The sequence below is a fragment of the Micromys minutus genome, assembly GCF_963924665.1.
Source record: "Micromys minutus genome assembly, chromosome: 10".
NCBI classification, from domain to species: Eukaryota; Metazoa; Chordata; class Mammalia; order Rodentia; family Muridae; genus Micromys; species Micromys minutus.
Genome location: NC_137979.1, coordinates 21,896,658 through 21,914,615, shown reverse-complemented (window position 1 = coordinate 21,914,615; position 17,958 = coordinate 21,896,658). Strand labels below are relative to the sequence as shown.

General features: G+C 51.5%; 3 protein-coding genes across 8 annotated transcripts; all 3 read left to right on the top strand.

Moving 5' to 3' along the window:
* The first annotated feature begins 786 nt into the window (after nt 1-786).
* On the top strand, nt 787-2,562 carry RNASEK (ribonuclease K). Its single transcript, XM_080922675.1, has 3 exons — nt 787-1,045; nt 1,706-1,782; nt 2,220-2,562. Exons 1-3 carry the CDS (start codon nt 968-970, stop codon nt 2,359-2,361), a joined length of 297 nt encoding a protein of 98 aa, XP_080778801.1. The 5' UTR covers nt 787-967; the 3' UTR covers nt 2,362-2,562.
* Nucleotides 2,563-2,791: 229 nt separating this feature from the next.
* BACC1 (BPTF associated chromatin complex component 1) lies at nt 2,792-5,455 on the top strand. Of its 6 annotated transcripts, none has more exons than XM_080924113.1 (6): nt 2,792-2,899; nt 3,058-3,152; nt 3,693-3,794; nt 4,460-4,647; nt 4,868-4,972; nt 5,204-5,455. In XM_080924113.1, exons 1-6 carry the CDS (start codon nt 2,879-2,881, stop codon nt 5,206-5,208), a joined length of 516 nt encoding a protein of 171 aa, XP_080780239.1. In that variant the 5' UTR covers nt 2,792-2,878; the 3' UTR covers nt 5,209-5,455. The 6 variants fall into 6 exon arrangements, with proteins under 6 accessions (XP_080780239.1, XP_080780238.1, XP_080780240.1 ...); XM_080924112.1 differs by having other exon boundaries at nt 5,200-5,455; XM_080924114.1 differs by lacking the exon at nt 3,693-3,794 and having other exon boundaries at nt 5,200-5,455.
* A 6,017-nt stretch (nt 5,456-11,472) lies between these two features.
* Nucleotides 11,473-14,577, top strand: BCL6B (BCL6B transcription repressor; the record flags this gene model as incomplete). The annotated part of the gene is made up of 8 exons (XM_080923860.1): nt 11,473-11,651; nt 11,918-12,139; nt 12,244-12,582; nt 12,803-12,927; nt 13,499-13,663; nt 13,733-13,863; nt 13,948-14,085; nt 14,461-14,577. The coding sequence occupies 8 exons, from the start codon at nt 11,473-11,475 to the stop codon at nt 14,575-14,577; spliced, it is 1,416 nt and encodes a 471-aa protein (XP_080779986.1).
* Between the last annotated feature and the right edge of the window lie 3,381 nt (nt 14,578-17,958).

The following is a 17,958-nucleotide window of genomic DNA, read 5'->3' as shown; positions in this document are numbered from 1 at the left end:
CCCCCAGTTAAAGCCTTTGTTTTATAAGAGTTGCCGTGATCATGGTGTCTCCTTACAGCACTGGAACAGTGACCAAGTCACAGCTTGTGTCCTGTCTTACTCAAAGTAGCAGCTTCTTTTATGAATAAAGAAGCAACAGCAATATTTCTGTTATTTTCTCCTTTCTCCAGTACACATAGCAAGGCCGTTTTCCTTCATGTATCCAATGAGACTGCTTTTCCTAGTCCTTTATTTTTCCTGAATGTGGCATTTATAACGATACCGCATTTCAACTGAAGCATTTCCAGGATCAAAAAGTCAACTGTTTAAAAGCGTCCCTCAAAGCAGGATGCTCAGCCTCAGGAGGGAACTCTTCCTTCTTCTTTTCAAAGTTTCAAAACATCTTTCAAAAGGGAGACCTGGATAGAAGCGATAGGCCCGCACATCGAATTTCCCGGACTCGCTTACCGTTTTTCCCATCACAGAAGACCACCCAAGACCAAGAAGGTATCTGAGGATCCAGACGACCACAAGCTTCTCGTCCTGACATAACCCTAACACAACTCAACTCAAGAGTTTCGTGAACTCTTTCCTGACACTAGGTTACAGCTGGTTCCTGGTCATGTGACCTGCCACAGTAGATCACGTGAGAAGCCTGCTCCTTCCATTCCAAGCAGGGGTGGGTGATGAGCGCTCAGGCCCTTGTTCCTACGTCACTCACGCCCCTGCCACCCGGTTCAAGAAGGTGGACTTGGTAGGATTTCTGCTTCGGTTTCCGACACCGTGTCCCCCCCTCTCCAGGCTTGGCCCACGCGCGTCACAGCGTTCCCTTGGAAAAGTCACCCCTCAGAGTGGTCCGCGCCCGAGGCCACGCCCCCACTGCTCTGCGCCGCGCAAGTCCCCAAATCCAGCTCCGTCCCGGCGTCTCCAGGGCTCCCTCTCTGCTTCGGTTCCGCTCAGTCTCTAGCGACTCCTTCCTCCCTCCTCCATGGCGTCGCTCCTGTGCTGTGGGCCTAAGCTGGCCGCCTGTGGCATCGTCCTCAGCGCCTGGGGAGTGATCATGTTGGTGAGGGGACTAACCCGCGAGGATCGGAGCGGGTCTGAGGGGTTCTGGGGTTGAAGGGCTGGGGCACTAGGAACCCAGAGGCCTTAGGAAGCAGCAGACTGATTAAGGGACTGGATAAACAGCTGCTGGAAAACGAGACAGAAGTCAGATCGAAACAACTGGGGAACTGGAGCGAAAGGGTGCTGGGGCAGGACCCTAGGAATGGGAGCCAGCTCTGGCAAATTTGTGGACCCTTCAGGGTAAACAAGAGCCAGGTCCCTGAGACGTGCGTGAGTTGCATGGAAGCTAGGGGGAAGTGTCCTTGCCTTCGAAAACCGAAGCTGAGGCCTTGATTCACCAAGGCTTCAACGGCCGCCACTTCCAGAAATATGAAGTGCTTGTGTTTCCCTCATCTCTTCCGTCTGCTCCCATGATAATGACGCGTCTTGGAGAGCTGTTTCCTATATACCTCCTTATACCCAGTCACTCTTCCCAGTGTCCTACCTCGCCCTGTTCCAGATGGCTGAGTCCGAACCCAGATATAACCACCCTGCTCCTAGCCCTTTCTAGTTAATCCCTGGTGCAAGTGTTGGGTCAACATTAGAAGTGGGAGGAGCCTAGGGAGTGACCAGAGAAGTAAGGTAAGAATTTGACAACCTACCTATTCCCTTACTCTTCCAGATAATGCTCGGGATATTTTTCAATGTCCATTCTGCTGTGTTAATTGAGGACGTTCCCTTCACAGAGAAAGATTTTGAGTAAGTGGTCGGGTACTTGGGCGAGTTGGGCATAGATGAGAAGTAGCGTGGTTTGGGTTTATGTGGAGGACACTTCTGAAAACTGGACATTTATAGCTCTAGGTTGGGGACTTCAAGAAGAGGGCTGCTCTCTGCAAAGTAGGTGTGTGGCAAATATGTGTTTATCACACAGGGTCCTATTTCAAACCTGGGGGTGGTTACTTAGGAGCAGTCTTGCAAGCCAGGTTTCCTTGACCACCCCCAAGCCCACCAGCTTAACTGTGGTCTTTTCCAATATTTTGCTCCTTAGTCTACCTGTAAAATAGATACCATGATAGAACTCATTCTCGGGAAGACTAATAGAAGTCAAAGTGCTTTAGCATGATGTCTGATACATAGAACTTGCATATTGGATGCTCTGAATGGTTGACATTTCCCTGCTCACTCACCACCTTCAGGAACGGCCCTCAGAGCATATACAGCCTGTATGAGCAAGTCAGCTACAACTGTTTCATCGCCGCGGGCCTCTACCTCCTCCTTGGAGGCTTCTCCTTCTGCCAAGTTCGTCTCAATAAGCGCAAGGAATACATGGTGCGCTAGAGCGCAGTCCGACTCTCCCTATTCCCCTCCTCTATTTAAAGACTCCTCGGCCCGTCTGTCCCACTCATCTGGTGTCCTTTGAGACTGTTACCCTGGCGAGACGTCATCCCTGGCCCTACAAAACTGCTGCCCAATCCCTGGAGAGGACCGACGTAGCCGCGCCCTGTCCCGAATTACAATAAAAAGAAGCGGTTCTCCTAAGTTTGGTGTCTGTGCTTTCAAGGAGGGGGCGGGCCTGGGCTTGAAGGAATGAGACCGGCCTGGACGAGGAGTCCCGACCCTTCGACGGAAGTGGAATGAAGCCAGCCGGAAGTGAAGCGACGTCTTCCACCTCGTCTTCCTCCGCGCAGCGAAGCAACTTGAGTGACTGGGGAGAGGTCGGGTTCTAGCCAATCAGCTGCAGGAAGGGCGGGACTTCCTGCGCGGGAGCCAGAGCGGCCGGCTGCCGGGCTCTCCGTGGTTTCCAGCTCGCGTGGTGGTGGCGGCGGAGCGTCTCCGTGAGGAGGTGCGCGGGGCCATGACGTCAGCGTCCACCAAGGTTCGACCTCCCTCGCGGACTGCGCTCCCTGGCGGCCACGGGAGGGTGGGCCCCCTGCCTGGCTCCCGGCTAGTGCGCGCTGGGCGGGGGGCGGGCGGATCCGAGGCTGGGGTGGGACGGCGCGATGCCGGCCCCCCGTAATGCTGCTCCGCCCCCAGGTTGGAGAGATCTTCTCCGCGGCCGGCGCCGCCTTCACGAAGCTCGGGGAGTTGACGATGCAGCTGCATCCAGTGTCGGACTCTTCCCCTGCCGGGTACGTGAGGACTAGGACTTGGACGCCGAGAACAGACGTTTGGACTCAGTCACAGACACGACCCTCTCTAGAGCAGGGAAATATATTAATTCCTCTGTGCCTGGCCCAGCGCAGTGTGGGTGCTAGTTGTTGAATTAGTGAATGACAGGTAGAGATACTACCGGGTCCACGGCCCTACGCTGCAAACCGACATACTGTCTGCCACCTACCCCAAGCCTTGTGGACTCCCTCAAACTGCTGCTACACATCTTTCAAGGGCTCTGTTTGTAAGGCCCCTACTTGTTGCATTGGTTTCCATGGGTTGTTTATAGAAGCTGTTGCATGATGAAGAGATGTTTTCAAGTGGCCCTGGATGCAATTTCATGTGGCTAGCGGTTTGTCCCCAGGGCTTTTCTTAAGGAGGTCCTTTTTATGAATCTTTGAAAGGTGTCCCTAGAGACCAGAGGGAAGAGGCTGCTGGCTGTGGATGGAATAGCCTGTGGGCTGGCTCCACACACTTCTCTTCCATTTTTTGCTATCACCCTTCTCCCCTTCCGACAGTGCCAAGTGGACGGAGACGGAGATAGAGATGCTGAGGGCTGCTGTGAAGCGATTTGGGGACGATCTTAATCACATCAGCTGTGTCATCAAGGAACGGACAGTGTGAGGGAGGGTGGCTGGCAGAGAAAGGGGAGGGTGGGCAACTTTCTTCCTCCTTACCCATTGTTCTTTCTCACAACTCCCAGCTCAGCATCTTTCCTACTCTGTTCCTAGTTTTGTTAGCATTTCCTGGAAGACTGAAAGACCGTAATTTTGGCAGTTGGTCAGAAGTTCAGGAAATGCAGTGGTCAGTAGGAAGGACCTGCAGAGAACTTTATTTTCAGGGTGCCCATATACAAATGGGTGTGTTTGATGGTGAGGGCTTCCTGGCTATTTATGTAAATCATTTGAGACTAGCATGTCTAGGGATGCACTCTGAACTAATTAGTTGGTCAGGTTCTGTGAAAAAGTCTCAGTCTACCTTTGTGTCACCACAATGTACCTGGTGGCCCTACAAATCTATACATCTCTCGCAGAGGATCATGAAAAGGGCCTTTGTGGCCACTCAGTTCAGGGACTCCATTCTTCAGCTATCCCTGAGTGGATGCAAAGGTTCTGAAACTGTGTGGGGTGGGGGGTGGAGGACCCTTATTACACATGAATTAGGACCTTGACCTGGCTATTTATGGAGGAACTAGACCTCCTTCAGAGTGGCCCATTATTCCCTCCCCTCCCCACTTCCCTCAACTTCTCTGATGACTCCCTAATCTGTTCTCTCTCATCTTCAGGGCTCAGATAAAGACCACTGTGAAGCGCAAAGTATATGAAGACTCCGGCATCCCCCTTCCAGCTGAGTCACCCAAGAAAGGACCCAAGAAGATGACATCCGGTGTCCTCTCACCTCCAAACGCCCCTCCACCCAGCAGCTCCAGTGTCCCTGAAGCTGGGGGTCCTCCCATAAAGAAACAGAAGGCTGGTGAGGGCTGTGGAGTTGCTGCCTAGGGTAGGGGTTAAAGGTCCTATCTGAGATTCAATGAGAGAACTGGGCCTGGGTCAAAGAAGGAGAGCCCTCTCTTCTGTACTCTGGTGACTCCAAGCGGGTAGAGGGTTGTGTAGAGTATGAAGCTTTGGCAGACTGGGAGGAGGGGAAGACAGCAGTCAGGGAAACCTAGAACCTAGCCTATGCCCCCTCCCAGATGTGACACTCAGTGCTCTGAACGACTCCGACGCCAACAGTGACCTGGTGGATGTTGAAGGGCTAGGAGAAACTCCTCCAGCCAAGAAACTCAACTTTGACCAGGGTAGGAGTCCTCCTCCTCCCACACTGGCTGGGGTGGGGAACGTACTCACCTGGATGGTAGGGGAGGGTCCCAGCAGAAGCCCCTTTCTGGTGCAGGGGGTCTCAGAAGGAAGATTCAGTGCAGAGGATTGGCCCAGCTAGTAATACGACGTTTGAGGAGGTAAGGGTTTTCTTGGAAAAAATCATCCATGCTTGCTCCATCTCTGTCCATTTTTCTTCCTGTTCCAGACAGCCTGACCCTGGACTCTGGCCTTCTCTCGACCTCTGCTGATGCTCCTCTACTCTCCTGCTGAGCCTTCCACCTCTGACCCTCATTGTTCTCCCTGGACCTGTGGATCACCTGGGACTCTAAGCAAGGACTGCATGAGAGAGGGTCAGAGAGCTGCTGGAGCTGTCCACCTTGTTCCTGATAACCGTGTGCCCTCACCCTTTGACTTCTGTCTGATGGACATTTTTATACCGAAAATTATAATTAAAAGAAAAAATCCTCTCAGCAGGGTGCTGCTAGCTGCTCTTTGCTCTCCTCTCCTTCGCCCTCCAGGGCTCGGCCCCTTGTCGGTAGCTCTCACCACCCTGCCTGGAGCAGCACAGCCAATATTGGCAGACTCGCTTTCCTGTGCCAATATTTCTGTGCTGCTGGAGCCAGGAGAGTCGGGTGTGGGCAACAAAGACTCTCTGCTTTGCTCTGCAAGGCCAGAACTCTCTCAGGGCTCCTGACAACTAGTACCGGACTACTTGTCTCCTGTCCCACTTTGCAAGAACTTCATCACAATACCCTAGACAGCTCACGCGCGCGTGCATGTATGTGTGTATGTATGTGTGTGTGTGTGTGTCTTCTCCAGGGTGGCCTCCCAGGGCCAGGCCTCAGCGGTGCCTCCCATACCCTCGCTCTAACACCACAGTGTGGTTTGGACGTGGCCACAGTGCCGTACAAACCACAGTGTGCTGCTGGGGCGGGGGCAGGACTGGGGTGTGTGGAGGGGAAGACGGCACAAGACGGTGCCATGAGGACCCCTCCCTCCACAAGAGTGAGATGGAGGTGTGATGGCAAACAAGGTCCCCAAAAACATTGGGAAAAACAAAATCAGGAACCAGCAGAAGTAGCTTAGCAGGCAACGGGGATAGGGCCCTTGAAGATGAGTTTAGTGTGATAAGCTTGGAACATTCCTCACCTCTGTAGGAATTCAGCTCTGGGGATCCTTAGGATAGTGGCAAAAGAAATGGGGCATGACTGGGGAAGACCAACAAACTGCCTCCTCCCGACAAAGGCAGGGACCTAAAGCTTCCTGTGTCCTCCCTCCCTAGGTCAGAACCCAAGAGAAATGCTGGAAGAGACAGGGCCAAGGACAGCAGGGTTGGGAGTTGGCAGTCCAGAGGTGGTGGGGCTGGAACACGGTTGAGAGAGGGGGGCCGGAAGTCACCCTGGGCCCTGGGCCTGCCACAAGATGGAGGCCAAAGGCAGGAAATGGAGGCCAGAGAGAAAGGGGAGCAGCAGAGCCCAGAAAGAGGCTCATCTGGACCAGAGGGCAAAGTATTCAACCCCAAGTGCTGCTTCCATTCCTCATGGTCCCCCAAGACCCACACCCCACCCACACAGCAACACTCATTAGCCCATTCACCAGGCCCAGGCAGGCAGGCCCACCCCTGAGAGCCACGTTAAAGCAAAGACAAACATGCCTTTCCCCACCCCCAACCCTAGGCCTTCCCTTAGCCCTTTCCTCCTGTCCAAGACTTGATTTTAAAAAGAACCTCCCAGAGGGCAAAACTTTCTTCTGGAAATTTCAAAACAAAACGAAACTCTGTAAAACCCAGATATTAACCTCCGTATCTCATCCCATCTTTTAACACCACCAAGCTTCCGACACACCCCCCAAAAACTCTTAGCAATCAAAAGATCTAAGATGGTGTGTGTAAAGCAAATTTTTTAGGCCCCCCTAGTATTCCAGACCCTCTCCAAGACTACCAAATCTCCTATATCAAGCCTTGCCAAGGCTTCCTGCTCTTTGCACCCTCCAGGGCCCCCAGAAACAACTGTTGCCCCCAGCTTCCATCCCAGTAAAGCTTTTGTGGGGGTAAAAAAAAAAAAATCAAACACTATCCTAATGTCTGGGAATATTTGGGGGCTCTCGAGTCTCAAGCTTTAGTTTCAATATGAGGTGCTACATTTTAGGGGTACAAGAGAAAGCTTCTCTGGTCATCCCCCCAATTCCAAGAGTTACAAGGCGCAACCCCACCCCAGCACGCACCTCCAAACCTCCCCCCCAACCGCCACGTCTCTCCTGAAAACAGGGGACACTCTCCTCCCCACTTACCTCAGCTACTCTCCCCTGAGATCCTGGTCCCCTATTTTGAAAGGAGCAAATTTTGGGGTGCATCCCTCACATTTGGGGTGCAGGAGAAAAGAGACGCCCCAGTCGCATCGTTGGCCTCCTTCCTCTCAGCTGGCTCAAGGACTGGGGAGTGCCCTGGGGAGGGGGACCCCCACAAGAGAGCTCTGGAGGGGTTCCTCCACTCCCAGTCAGAACTGGGGACACCCCCCCAAAACCCGTCCCAGCCCATCCGTCTCCAACTCGGCGGGAGAGGCAGCTGCAATGCCCCAGTCAGATTCCCCCAACACTACATTCCTCACCCCATCTAGAGGGGTCCCGGGGCCCCCAAAAAATCCCAAAAAAATCTAGGATGTTGGGAAGACGGTCCTGAACTAGCTATCCAAATTTGGGGTCCTTAGATGCCCCCGTTTTTTCAGGAAAATTCTGTCTTTCTCCTGCCTCCCGCCAGCCCTGCTCTGTCCCGATGCCAATTTTGGAAGTCACTCCCTCCTTCCTCCTCCCCGTTTCTCCAGGCCCCCCCGCTTGGGGGCTAGGGTCCAGGACACCTGGCTTCCAGACCGGGGGACACTCTTTAGAGGGCTAGGGGCCAAGAGGTCAAGCTCATTGCCCCTGTCTCAAGGAAGCAGGAAAGCCCGATCCTCCCCTCCCCTCCCCTCCCCCCTGGCTGGTCTCGGTGGTGGTTTAGGAAAGCCTGGAGGACTGGAATCTGCCATTGCTATTGCACAGGCAGGTTTTTTTTTTCCTTGAGTTGGGGGGGTGGGCGGTGGGAGGGAGAGAGGGGAGGAGAGCAGAGGAGAACAGGGACCTAGGCGGGAATATCTGGCCTGGCTTACCCTCTAGCCCCTGCTGCCGTTGGGAACCCCTCCCCCCTCAGTTCACCCTCATTCCCAGTCCTCTGTCTGCTTTCTCTTTGGGGCTCTTATCCTAAAAAATCAGGGTGCAAGATTCACCCCCTTGTTGACCACCACAGTCCCTCCTTGCCAGTTTCAGCAGTACTGTACTGGTCAGAAAGCACCCACTTTAATAAGAGACACCCCATCTCCTCCAAATGAATTTTTTTCTTCCATAAGAAATCGGGTTCAGAGTCTGAAACCACCCTTTTCCCCTCAGCTCATTAGGCCATATACTAATAAGTTTATGATGTAACACGCTGCTTTTTCCAGGCTTTGCCCTTCAAATTCTGGCCTGATTTGGGGGTTCACTTTTTTTTACAATCTGGGGAGAGGGGAGTATCAGCAAAAGAGAACATAAATCAGAAATGTGCTCTAGAATAGGTGAACCTCCAAATCAATTTCAATTTATGACCCATCTCTCAGCTTCACCAAATGTGGCCAGTGACAAAACACCCCGAAATTGGACACCCCCAAACTATCCTTCTATGTTGGGGGGGGGAGTTCCTCACACTTTCTCCTATGTAGGAGTTTCACACCTAAACATACTGTCAAATTGAATTTCCACAAGATTGAAATACAAAACTTTGCCCTCCCCCCATCAAGCCCTCAACTGCAGAAAGCCTTCAAACTCACTCCTAGCTTCCTGTTCTGCCTCCAACTCAACGTTAATTGTGTTCTCTAAGAAAAAAAAAGACCCATATTGACCTTTATGTCCCCAAACAATCTCATCCAAACCTTGAAACAGCACTTGGAAAGAGACTATATCTCTCAAATCAGTCTCTCCCAGTAGACCAAAATAAATAAATAAAGAGATGGACAGTCTCAAATGTGAGCATCAGATCCTCCACCCCCACCCCGCACCCGAACTAACACAGCTGTAAAACCAGCCCCACACTTCCAATCTGCCATCAGCTCTGGAGACTAAAAACAGGCCTCATTGAGTACGGTACCTTCCATGGCAAGTGACACCCCAAAACTCCGACTAGCTAACTCCATCCTGACATCAAAGGGAGTCCTTAATGTTTTCACCTCAAAAATGGAGATGAAAATTGGATAGAGACCAAAATAATCTTCATAAAGAAAAGCCACACTGTCATCCAGAGTCCCTAGATTTCCCCAATTTCCAGTTGGTCTGCGGCTTTCCTGTGTCTGCTTAAAAAAAAAAAAAAAAACAACAACAACAAAACCAATAAAATAAACAAAATTCACCCCCCCCCAACAAAAGAAGGGAGAGGCCTCAGGCCTGAATATACAGGTCCATTCTTGCTCAACTGTTATGGTCCTCTAACCCCACACTCAAAGAGCTCCTGCTTTGTACCTGGGTTCAGCAATGCCCCTCTTCTTCAAAGGAACCTTGTCCTCCTACCCCAAGGCTCCCCAGACAAAATCTAAGGGTGTGTACTTAGTTACCAGGTCCCTCCTGCCCTTTCTCCTGTCTTCTCTGTTTACTCCGACCAACGTCCATATTAATGTTCTACAGACGTCTGGGTAGCTGTGTCTATCAAATTAGAAAACAAAACAACCCAAAACTCTGTGTTCCCAGGCTCAAGACCCCACCTCATCCTAACCACTATATTCAAAAAACCAATTAATTCCACAGGAGTCCTAGCCTGAGTCTCCTGCGGAGAACCTAACTCTTCTGCCTTCTACCTTCTGTCCCACTAAGAGACAGCGGTGCAGAAGAAAGTATCAGAAAGAGAAGGCAGCTGAAGGTTTCCTGTAGCCCGGACTGAATGCATCCAGCTCGCTGGTCTGAGCACATCCCCAGCCGGGAGGAGACCTAGGGGCGAAGCGAGGCTGGTGCTCGTCCGCCCCCTCGTGGAAGGATGCAGACATTGCCGAGCTTTGCCTACTTGCCGCGCTGGACCCCGGCGTCCCGCCAGATCTAAGCGCCGCCGACGGGCGGGTGCTCGAAGCCCTAGTGAGCTAGGACTGATGGAGAGCGTCAGGGCTTTAGGCGGGAGTCTGTCTCTCTGGATCCCTATAAGGGTTGAGAAGAAAGTCGAGAGTAAGAGGCCGGACGCCTAGGTCTCCCGAGCGTCTCTCGGTCCCCACCCGGGGTTTTCCCCACCTCCTCGAGGGGAAGCAGCTGCAGGAGCCGTCCGGTCTCTGGACAATGGAAGGAAACGAACTAGAAATCATATCCGCCCTCTCCTTATCCCGCCTGGTCAGAGCCCCACCTCCCCCTTTTCTGGACCCTGCCTGTCAATCACGCCTCCTTCTCCCACTATCTGAAACCCCACGGGAACCCACTAATGCCTCCCCAAACACGATACCACTTAGACTGTCTATTTTCTTCCTGGATCCAATACATTGGAAAGGGGAGTTTTAGGATATTTCCTTTTTCCCTCAACTGGCTGTTGGCACCCTCCTCTAAAACCCAACACTCCAGTTCTCGCTGTCCCAGGTCCTCCGACGACACAAGACTCCCATATTACCACGCTCCGCACCACTAACCTCCTCCCCAATTCTAATCTTCTCATCCTCGGGTGCTTATTTAGTGAACCAAAGCCATCCACGATACAACCACCCCGAGATTCTGAGATACATTTTGAGACAGAGACCCCGCCCCGAGCTCACCATCTGGAGAGCCACAGAGGAAGGAAGGATACGGACCCACGGGTTCACCCCACCTCCACCCCCGCCCCCGCCATCCCGGCCAAATAAAGGAGCAGAGACCGAAAGAGGAGAGAGACCCCGCCCCCCTCGAGAAGAGAAGCCGCAGCCCCTGCAGGACAGGGGTAAGAACCAGACCTTGAGGGTATCAGACTTTCTGAGTCTTAGAGGGCTTGAGGTTTGTTCATAGTTAATAAGTCTTGAATCCCAGAAATTGTGCTAAAAAGAGATGGGGAGTATTGGGTCTAGCGATCGGAGTCGCGTAGACGGGGTGTGGGCTGCAAATCATATTGGGTCCCCAGGCAAGGTGTGGTACCTGTGACCCAGGCGCCGAGAAGCAGAGGAAAGGAAGGTAGTGGATGAATGAGGTAACTAGAGGCGAACCCCAACGCACAGCGCGCGGGGGTGCGTGAGTGCGGGATTCCTCACGCTCGCCCTCCAGGCAGAGGTACGAGAATTTCTAACTTGCTCCAAGAGCTCTGCGATCCAGCAAAGGGAAGGAAGCGACCGTAGAGGGCAGAATGAACCAGTGGAATTAAGTGGGTGACGCTGGGCCCACTATCTAATGGCGTTGGCTCTAGGGGTACCCCAGGAAGGGAATCTGTATTGGTAATGCCTGGATCCTCTAACTTTTTCGGTGGCTGGCACAGGCCTGGGTCGCTATGGGTTCCACAGCGGCCCCAGAGGGAGCTCTGGGCTACGTCCGAGAGTTCACCCGCCACTCCTCCGACGTGCTTAGCAATCTGAATGAGCTGCGCCTGCGCGGGATCCTCACTGACGTCACGCTGCTGGTTGGCGGGCAACCCCTAAGAGCGCACAAGGCGGTTCTTATCGCTTGCAGGTTAGAGGGGATAGGGCTCCTGACGACGAACTGGGTAAAGAACAGAGTAACATGGCCATTGAGAGGTAATCCAAAGCATGAGGGAAGCCGGGAATAATGGTCCACACCTGCAATCCCACAACTGGAGAGTCAGAGGTGGGGAGGGGAAGGGGGAGGAAAGAAAAGCTTGGGAAAGTATCCAAAAATTAGGGCAGCAGTGCCAGTGGGGAGGCAAGACTCTTCTTGGTCTCCCAGCTCCTAACATGACCCATGTGTCCTCTCTCCAGTGGCTTCTTCTATTCAATTTTCCGGGGCCGAGCGGGGGTCGGAGTGGATGTACTCTCTCTGCCTGGGGGACCAGAAGCCAGAGGCTTTGCCCCTCTTCTGGACTTCATGTACACTTCAAGGCTTCGCCTCTCTCCAGCCACTGCACCAGCTGTCCTGGCGGCGGCCACCTATTTGCAGATGGAACACGTAGTCCAGGCATGTCACCGTTTCATCCAAGCCAGGTGAAGGAAGCAGGGTTTGTGCTCTCCCTAGAAATATGGCCGGGATAAGGGCAAAGGCAATGGTCAGGAAGCAGTGTTAATAATGATCATCGTACTTTTTCTAGCTATGAACCTCTAAGCATCTCCTTGCGACCCATGGAGTCAGAACCCCCAAGACTCCCAACGGTCCCTCCACCAGGCAGTCCCAGGCGCTCAGAAGGACACCCAGACCCACCTACTGAATCTCGAAGCTGCAGTCAAGGTTCCCCAAGTCCAGCCAGCCCAGACCCCAAAGCCTGCAACTGGAAAAAATACAAATTTATTGTGCTAAATTCTCAGACCTCACAAGCAGGAACCCTGGCTGGGGAGAGTTCTGGTCAACCTTGCCCCCAAGCCAGGCTCCCTAGTGGAGATGAAGCCAGCAGCAGCAGCGAAGAAGGAACCACTCCTGGTCTTCAGAGCAGGTAGAGAATCTGTAACTCCCATTGTAGTACCATCTGGGGCCAAGTTTCAGGGAGATTAACCCACCTTAGGGAGCTGGCTAAAGGCCAGAGTCGGGTGGGACTCAATGATCAATATTAGCTCACTTCCAGAAGATAAGCCTTGGAGTCTGTGTTTTCCAGAAAAGGGGGGGGGCAGGACCCCACTCCCTAACATTTTCTATGGCTCTTACCATCTGCCTAGATTATCGCTAGCTACTACCACTGCACGATTTAAATGTGGAGCTCTAGCAAATAGCTCCCACCTCTTCACACCCCCGGCGCAAGAGACTTCTCTGTCAACTTCTAAGCAGGCTCATCCACCTCAAGGTAAAAGGCTTTTCCCTCTGGCTTCTCTTCTGTAGCTGATCCAGGTCAATCTGGACCACAAGGCCTCAGAAAAGACCTATTTAACAGTTCCCAAACTTGACTGCAGTCAGAGCCCCTCTGGGAAACCTGTACCTCATCAGTTGGGATGTCTGAGAGTGAGGACCAATCATAAAGATTGTTAAGTTCTCCATGTACTTCCAAAGAGCAGCAGCATAGTTTGGAAATTTCTGGCCTAGCCAGATCCAGTACTGAACGATCTGCCCAGAGTTTGGCAAGTCTTCTCTGGCAGGCTGTCACCCAGAGTGAGGCAAGAAAGGAGAGAAACAGAAATCTCCACCCATTTGTAAGAACCTCCACATACTGTCAGTACCACTGAAATTAGAAGCATGCTACTAAATCAGACATATCTTTCTCTATGGCGGTGAGCAAGCCAAGTGATCCCCAGTAGCTTCCACAATAATTTGGGGGTTAAAAAGGCCAACAGACCCTACTAGTGTACTGTTGTAGATTTATGGGTACCTGGGGAAGTCCCCAGTAAATAACTAAGATTGTCATTGTTCACCACCCTTAGGAAATGAGTTTTTCAGCTGCCAGAACTGTGAGGCTGTGGCTGGGTGCTCATCGGGTCTGGAGCCCTTAGCTCCAGGGGACGAGGACAAGCCCTATAAATGTCAACTGTGCCGGTCTGCCTTCCGTTATAAGGGCAACCTGGCTAGTCACCGCACGGTGCACACAGGTAGGAGGGGGTTTTGGTCTTCCTGTCCACCGCTCTCTTGGGGCGATCTGACTGTCTTCCTACTTGCAGGGGAAAAGCCCTACCGCTGCTCCATCTGCGGAGCACGTTTTAACCGACCTGCTAACCTAAAAACACACAGCCGCATCCATTCTGGAGAGAAACCCTACAAGTGTGAGACCTGCGGCTCGCGTTTTGTTCAGGTAAGGAGAGGTAAAGGAGGCAAGTGGGCGGAGCGAAGAGGGTTCCGCCCCTCCCCGAGGCGATCTCAAGGCTCTGCCCCTCAGGTGGCACACCTACGCGCACACGTGCTCATCCACACCGGAGAGAAGCCCTATCCGTGTCCCACCTGCGGAACCCGCTTCCGCCATCTCCAGACACTCAAAAGCCACGTTCGCATCCACACCGGGGAGAAGCCCTACCACGTGGGTACCCTACACATTCTAACCATGGAATTATCCCTCGTATATGCAGGGGCGAGTCTTGCCAGAGGTACCTAGGTTCTTGGAAATGAGCGATGGCCTAAAGAGTCCTAGTGAATTAGAGGCTTGCACCCGGGAGAGGAATGGGGGTAATTATGTACCTGGACTAGGTGCTGTTGTTCCAAGGACCTAACAGGTGTTGGTGCTTTTGTTAAGTAAGGCAAGGCCCATCTCCTGGGCGCCCCCAGAAGAAACAGAAAGGGGTAAATGCCAAAAGGTTGATTGTCAGCAGAGAGCTGGACAGTTTCCCTTCCCAACCCAAGACCCAACTAAAAGGTGGTTGTGGCCTTGGAACCTGACAGAATTGTCCTCCCACAGTGTGACCCCTGCGGCCTGCATTTTCGGCACAAGAGTCAACTGCGGCTGCATCTGCGTCAGAAACACGGGGCTGCTACCAACACTAAAGTGCGCTACCACATCCTCGGGGGACCATAGCCGAGTCCCCCCTTCCAAACTCCATTCGCTCCCTAGGGGCTGTGAAAGCTGTAGGCCCAGGCTTGGTTTCCTTGATATGGGGGGTGGGGGGGTGCCGGGCTACTCTGGTATCAGAAAAATGCTGACACCTTAATTTCATACTAGGGGAGAGCGGGGGAGGCAGCTAGATCTGCCTCTGTTTTGCTGGTCAAAACCTCTTCCTCACAATCCAGATTGGGTAGCTAGAGGCTGGGGGAAAAGGAGAGACACAGGGAACTTGCTCTCTTTAAGGGAACGTCCCCCTCCATTTCAAAAGGTTTATCTGTAAATATAATTTATTGAGGCCTGTGGTTGGTACCAGGGCCTTTATTGTCTGCATTTCCGACTTTCTTCTTCCACTAGTGTGATTTAAAAAAAAAAAAAAAAAGACTGGAAACACAGAAGGGGAGAGTACCACTCTGCTGGCAGAGATACCTAGTACTTGGCTCTCTCCTTTGGCTTGAGTGTTTTACATTGGTTTTTGTTGTTGTCGTTTCTTTTTTAACTTTTCTCTCTCTGGACTCTTCCTTTCTTGTCCTCTCTTTGTCTTTTTGTTTGCTTGTTGGTTTAATCCCTAGTCTAGAACTGGAATCTTTAGTTTTCCTGGGCCAAGCCCCAAGAACATGTAAGGCTGGGTAAGGAATCCCCTGGTATTTCGGGTGGTGCAAGTCCTATAGCAGGCCAGATATGGCAAGAAACCTTTCAGCTCTTTGAGGATGGTGGGAACCGTTTTTGATGAACCCAAAATGTAGTTAGTAAATTCCTCCTGAAGGCTGGGAAGGTGGGGGCTGGAGTCCTCATCATCTTAAATGGAGGTGGGTAGAAGAAGGCTGCAAGAAGGCTCAGCGTCACAGTTCTCATGTATTTGCCTGGCTTCGGATGCACTATGTCGATCAGACCAAGCCTGCCGAAGGGTTTGTGCCAAACCCATAATCCTCTTCACCAGGGCTGATTTAGTATCTCCATGGGGAGAGACCTGAAGATCCTCGCTAGAGATTACAAGTCCTTTTCTTATCTGTCCAGTTTCTGAGAACGCTATGACCTAGAGAAACTTAATGACATTCTGTGACTGTGAGTCTGAGGAATCCTTTACTGCCTGAGCAGCTGGGGTTGAATGTCCCTTGGGACTCAATATGCCCTTCTTTGAATGGGTTTTTTGTTTTGTGTTGGGGCAGCTTCTGGCAAGTGTTCCAAAGGGAAAAAAAATCAGATGCCAAAACTTTTTATCTTTCACGGGGTGCTTGGTAGCTTTCTTACCTTAGAACATCTGGGTCTGAGACTCAGACTGCCCATTATTACATTCTCCTGTCTGGGACCAGTGAATGTAGTAGGGCTTTACAGGGGAAGGAAAGGGGGCTGCCTTCTGTGCTGCATTTATTGTCATTGGGGATGATTGCTGGAATTACTTAAAGGCCTTCAAAGCCTGGCTGATGGTTTGCCCAAAGGCCCCTTCCATTTGAACAAGTTACCAGATAAGGATGGCTGAGGGCTGCAGTTTCTGGTGTAGAATATGTGGATAAAGAGGTTAGGGGTGGAGTGCCATGGTTGGATGGAACATCTGCGATGTTAAATAGTGTTTGGGAGCCTTGACTCACACAGTCCTGTTCCTGTTGCCCTGGGGCTTATTTGATTATAGCACGTGGGTAAACGGTAGAACAACTTGGATTTGTAGAGCAGAGACCTCTGAATTAAGGCAGTCCTTATGGCCAGCAGCTGGGGACAGGTGAGGAAGCCACCCTTCTTCCAGTTCCCATTTAACTCCCCTATCACCTAAATGCCGACGTGTGACTGGGGGCGGGTGTGTGTGTGTGTGTGTGTGTGATGACAGAGGAAGGACTGAGAAGGTGATTTGATTTCTGTTTAGCAGACTGGATGGGCACATGGGAAATGCCAGGGGTGAGATGTTAGGTCCTGCAAGGTCAGGTCCTTGGAATAAAGAAGCCTTTCTTTGTGCCATCAGTTGTGTCCTAGGTCTGTGTTTTCGTGTGTGTTTGTGGGGGAGGGGGGAGCCCAGGGCCTGGAAGGAGGTTCTGGAAACTACTAACTCGGATTTGGTATTCATTACACTGTTCCATTCCACTAGTCCTCTTCAATGGTCCTTGCTCTCCCTTCCCTGCCCCAGCCTTCCGGCTCATTGTGTAGGAACCAGTGACTTCACGAAGTTTATCCGGAGCCACCTGCATCCTGCCGGTCTGAAGTCACTTCCTGACTGAGGTGGGGAGGCTTCCGGGAGAAAGTAGGAAAGAACCTGGGAAGTCCACCTGTGGCTCGCTCGGGTTCTTAATGCTTGTGACCAACCCACCTCCACCTCCTCACACACCACCATCACCAAAGAAGATGGGTAGGACTCTGGTGAGACGGCTGAGTGTTTGGGTCCTATGCGTCTTTCCCAACTCCCCTTTGTAGTACCTTAGACTCTATCTAACATCCAGTGCATGTGTCTTTCCCCAGGACTTGTGTCCAGGGTGCACAGGCGTGTTCCAGCCCAAGGTCAAAAGTCACTAAGTCTAACATTTCCTCCCTCTGGACTTTCCTCAGGTGTCATTAAAGACAAATTTGGTCTCTCCAGGACCCCTCACTCGCTGAGGCTGTGCTTTATTCTTCAGACCAGTGCCCTCCCTGGTAATCTTATTTTAGTGGCTGCTTGTATCTCTTCATTCTTTTACAAATCCATAACCTAGATTATTTAAGAAAACAAAACAAAACAAAAAAAAAAAAGAGCAAAATATAGAAACTAAGCAGAAGTTTCTGTCACCTTCTGTTACAGCTTAGCGCCTATCAAAAATAAGACCAGTTACTATTACTTGCCGTATGTTAAATGCATGGATTTAATAATTTAACCCCTGGCAGCTCTAAAAAGTAGGGAGTGTTTGAAGATGAAACCAACTGAGAAGTTAAAAGTGGTAAAGTCAAAATTGGGACTGTGCTCTGATTCTAAAGATCTAAAGACTGGGCTCTTTTGAGATCCAACTATTTTCTATACCATTGCTATATCCCTATTTATGAGTCTACTTATGACAAAAGTGTAGACCCAAAGCATTTCTGCATTCTATTTTCCATAGATGCAACTGAGAAATGTAGCTCTTCCCCTGCTAGGTCAGCTCTCTAGCCCCTTGAGCCTTGGAGGCTGTCTTGTATATAGTTCAGGCTGGGTTCCAACTTGAATCTGCCTCCTAAGCATCAGCCTGCCAACACAGCCAAGTTCACTGTTTATTTTCTTAGGATTACACTAAATTGCCCAGGCTGGCCTTTACCTCAGTTTGTAGTCCCAGCATGCCTTAAGCTTTTTACCCTCTGAGATAGCTGGGGTTGCAGACAAGCCTATGCAATCACACTTGGTTTATATATTTATGTGTAGAGTTT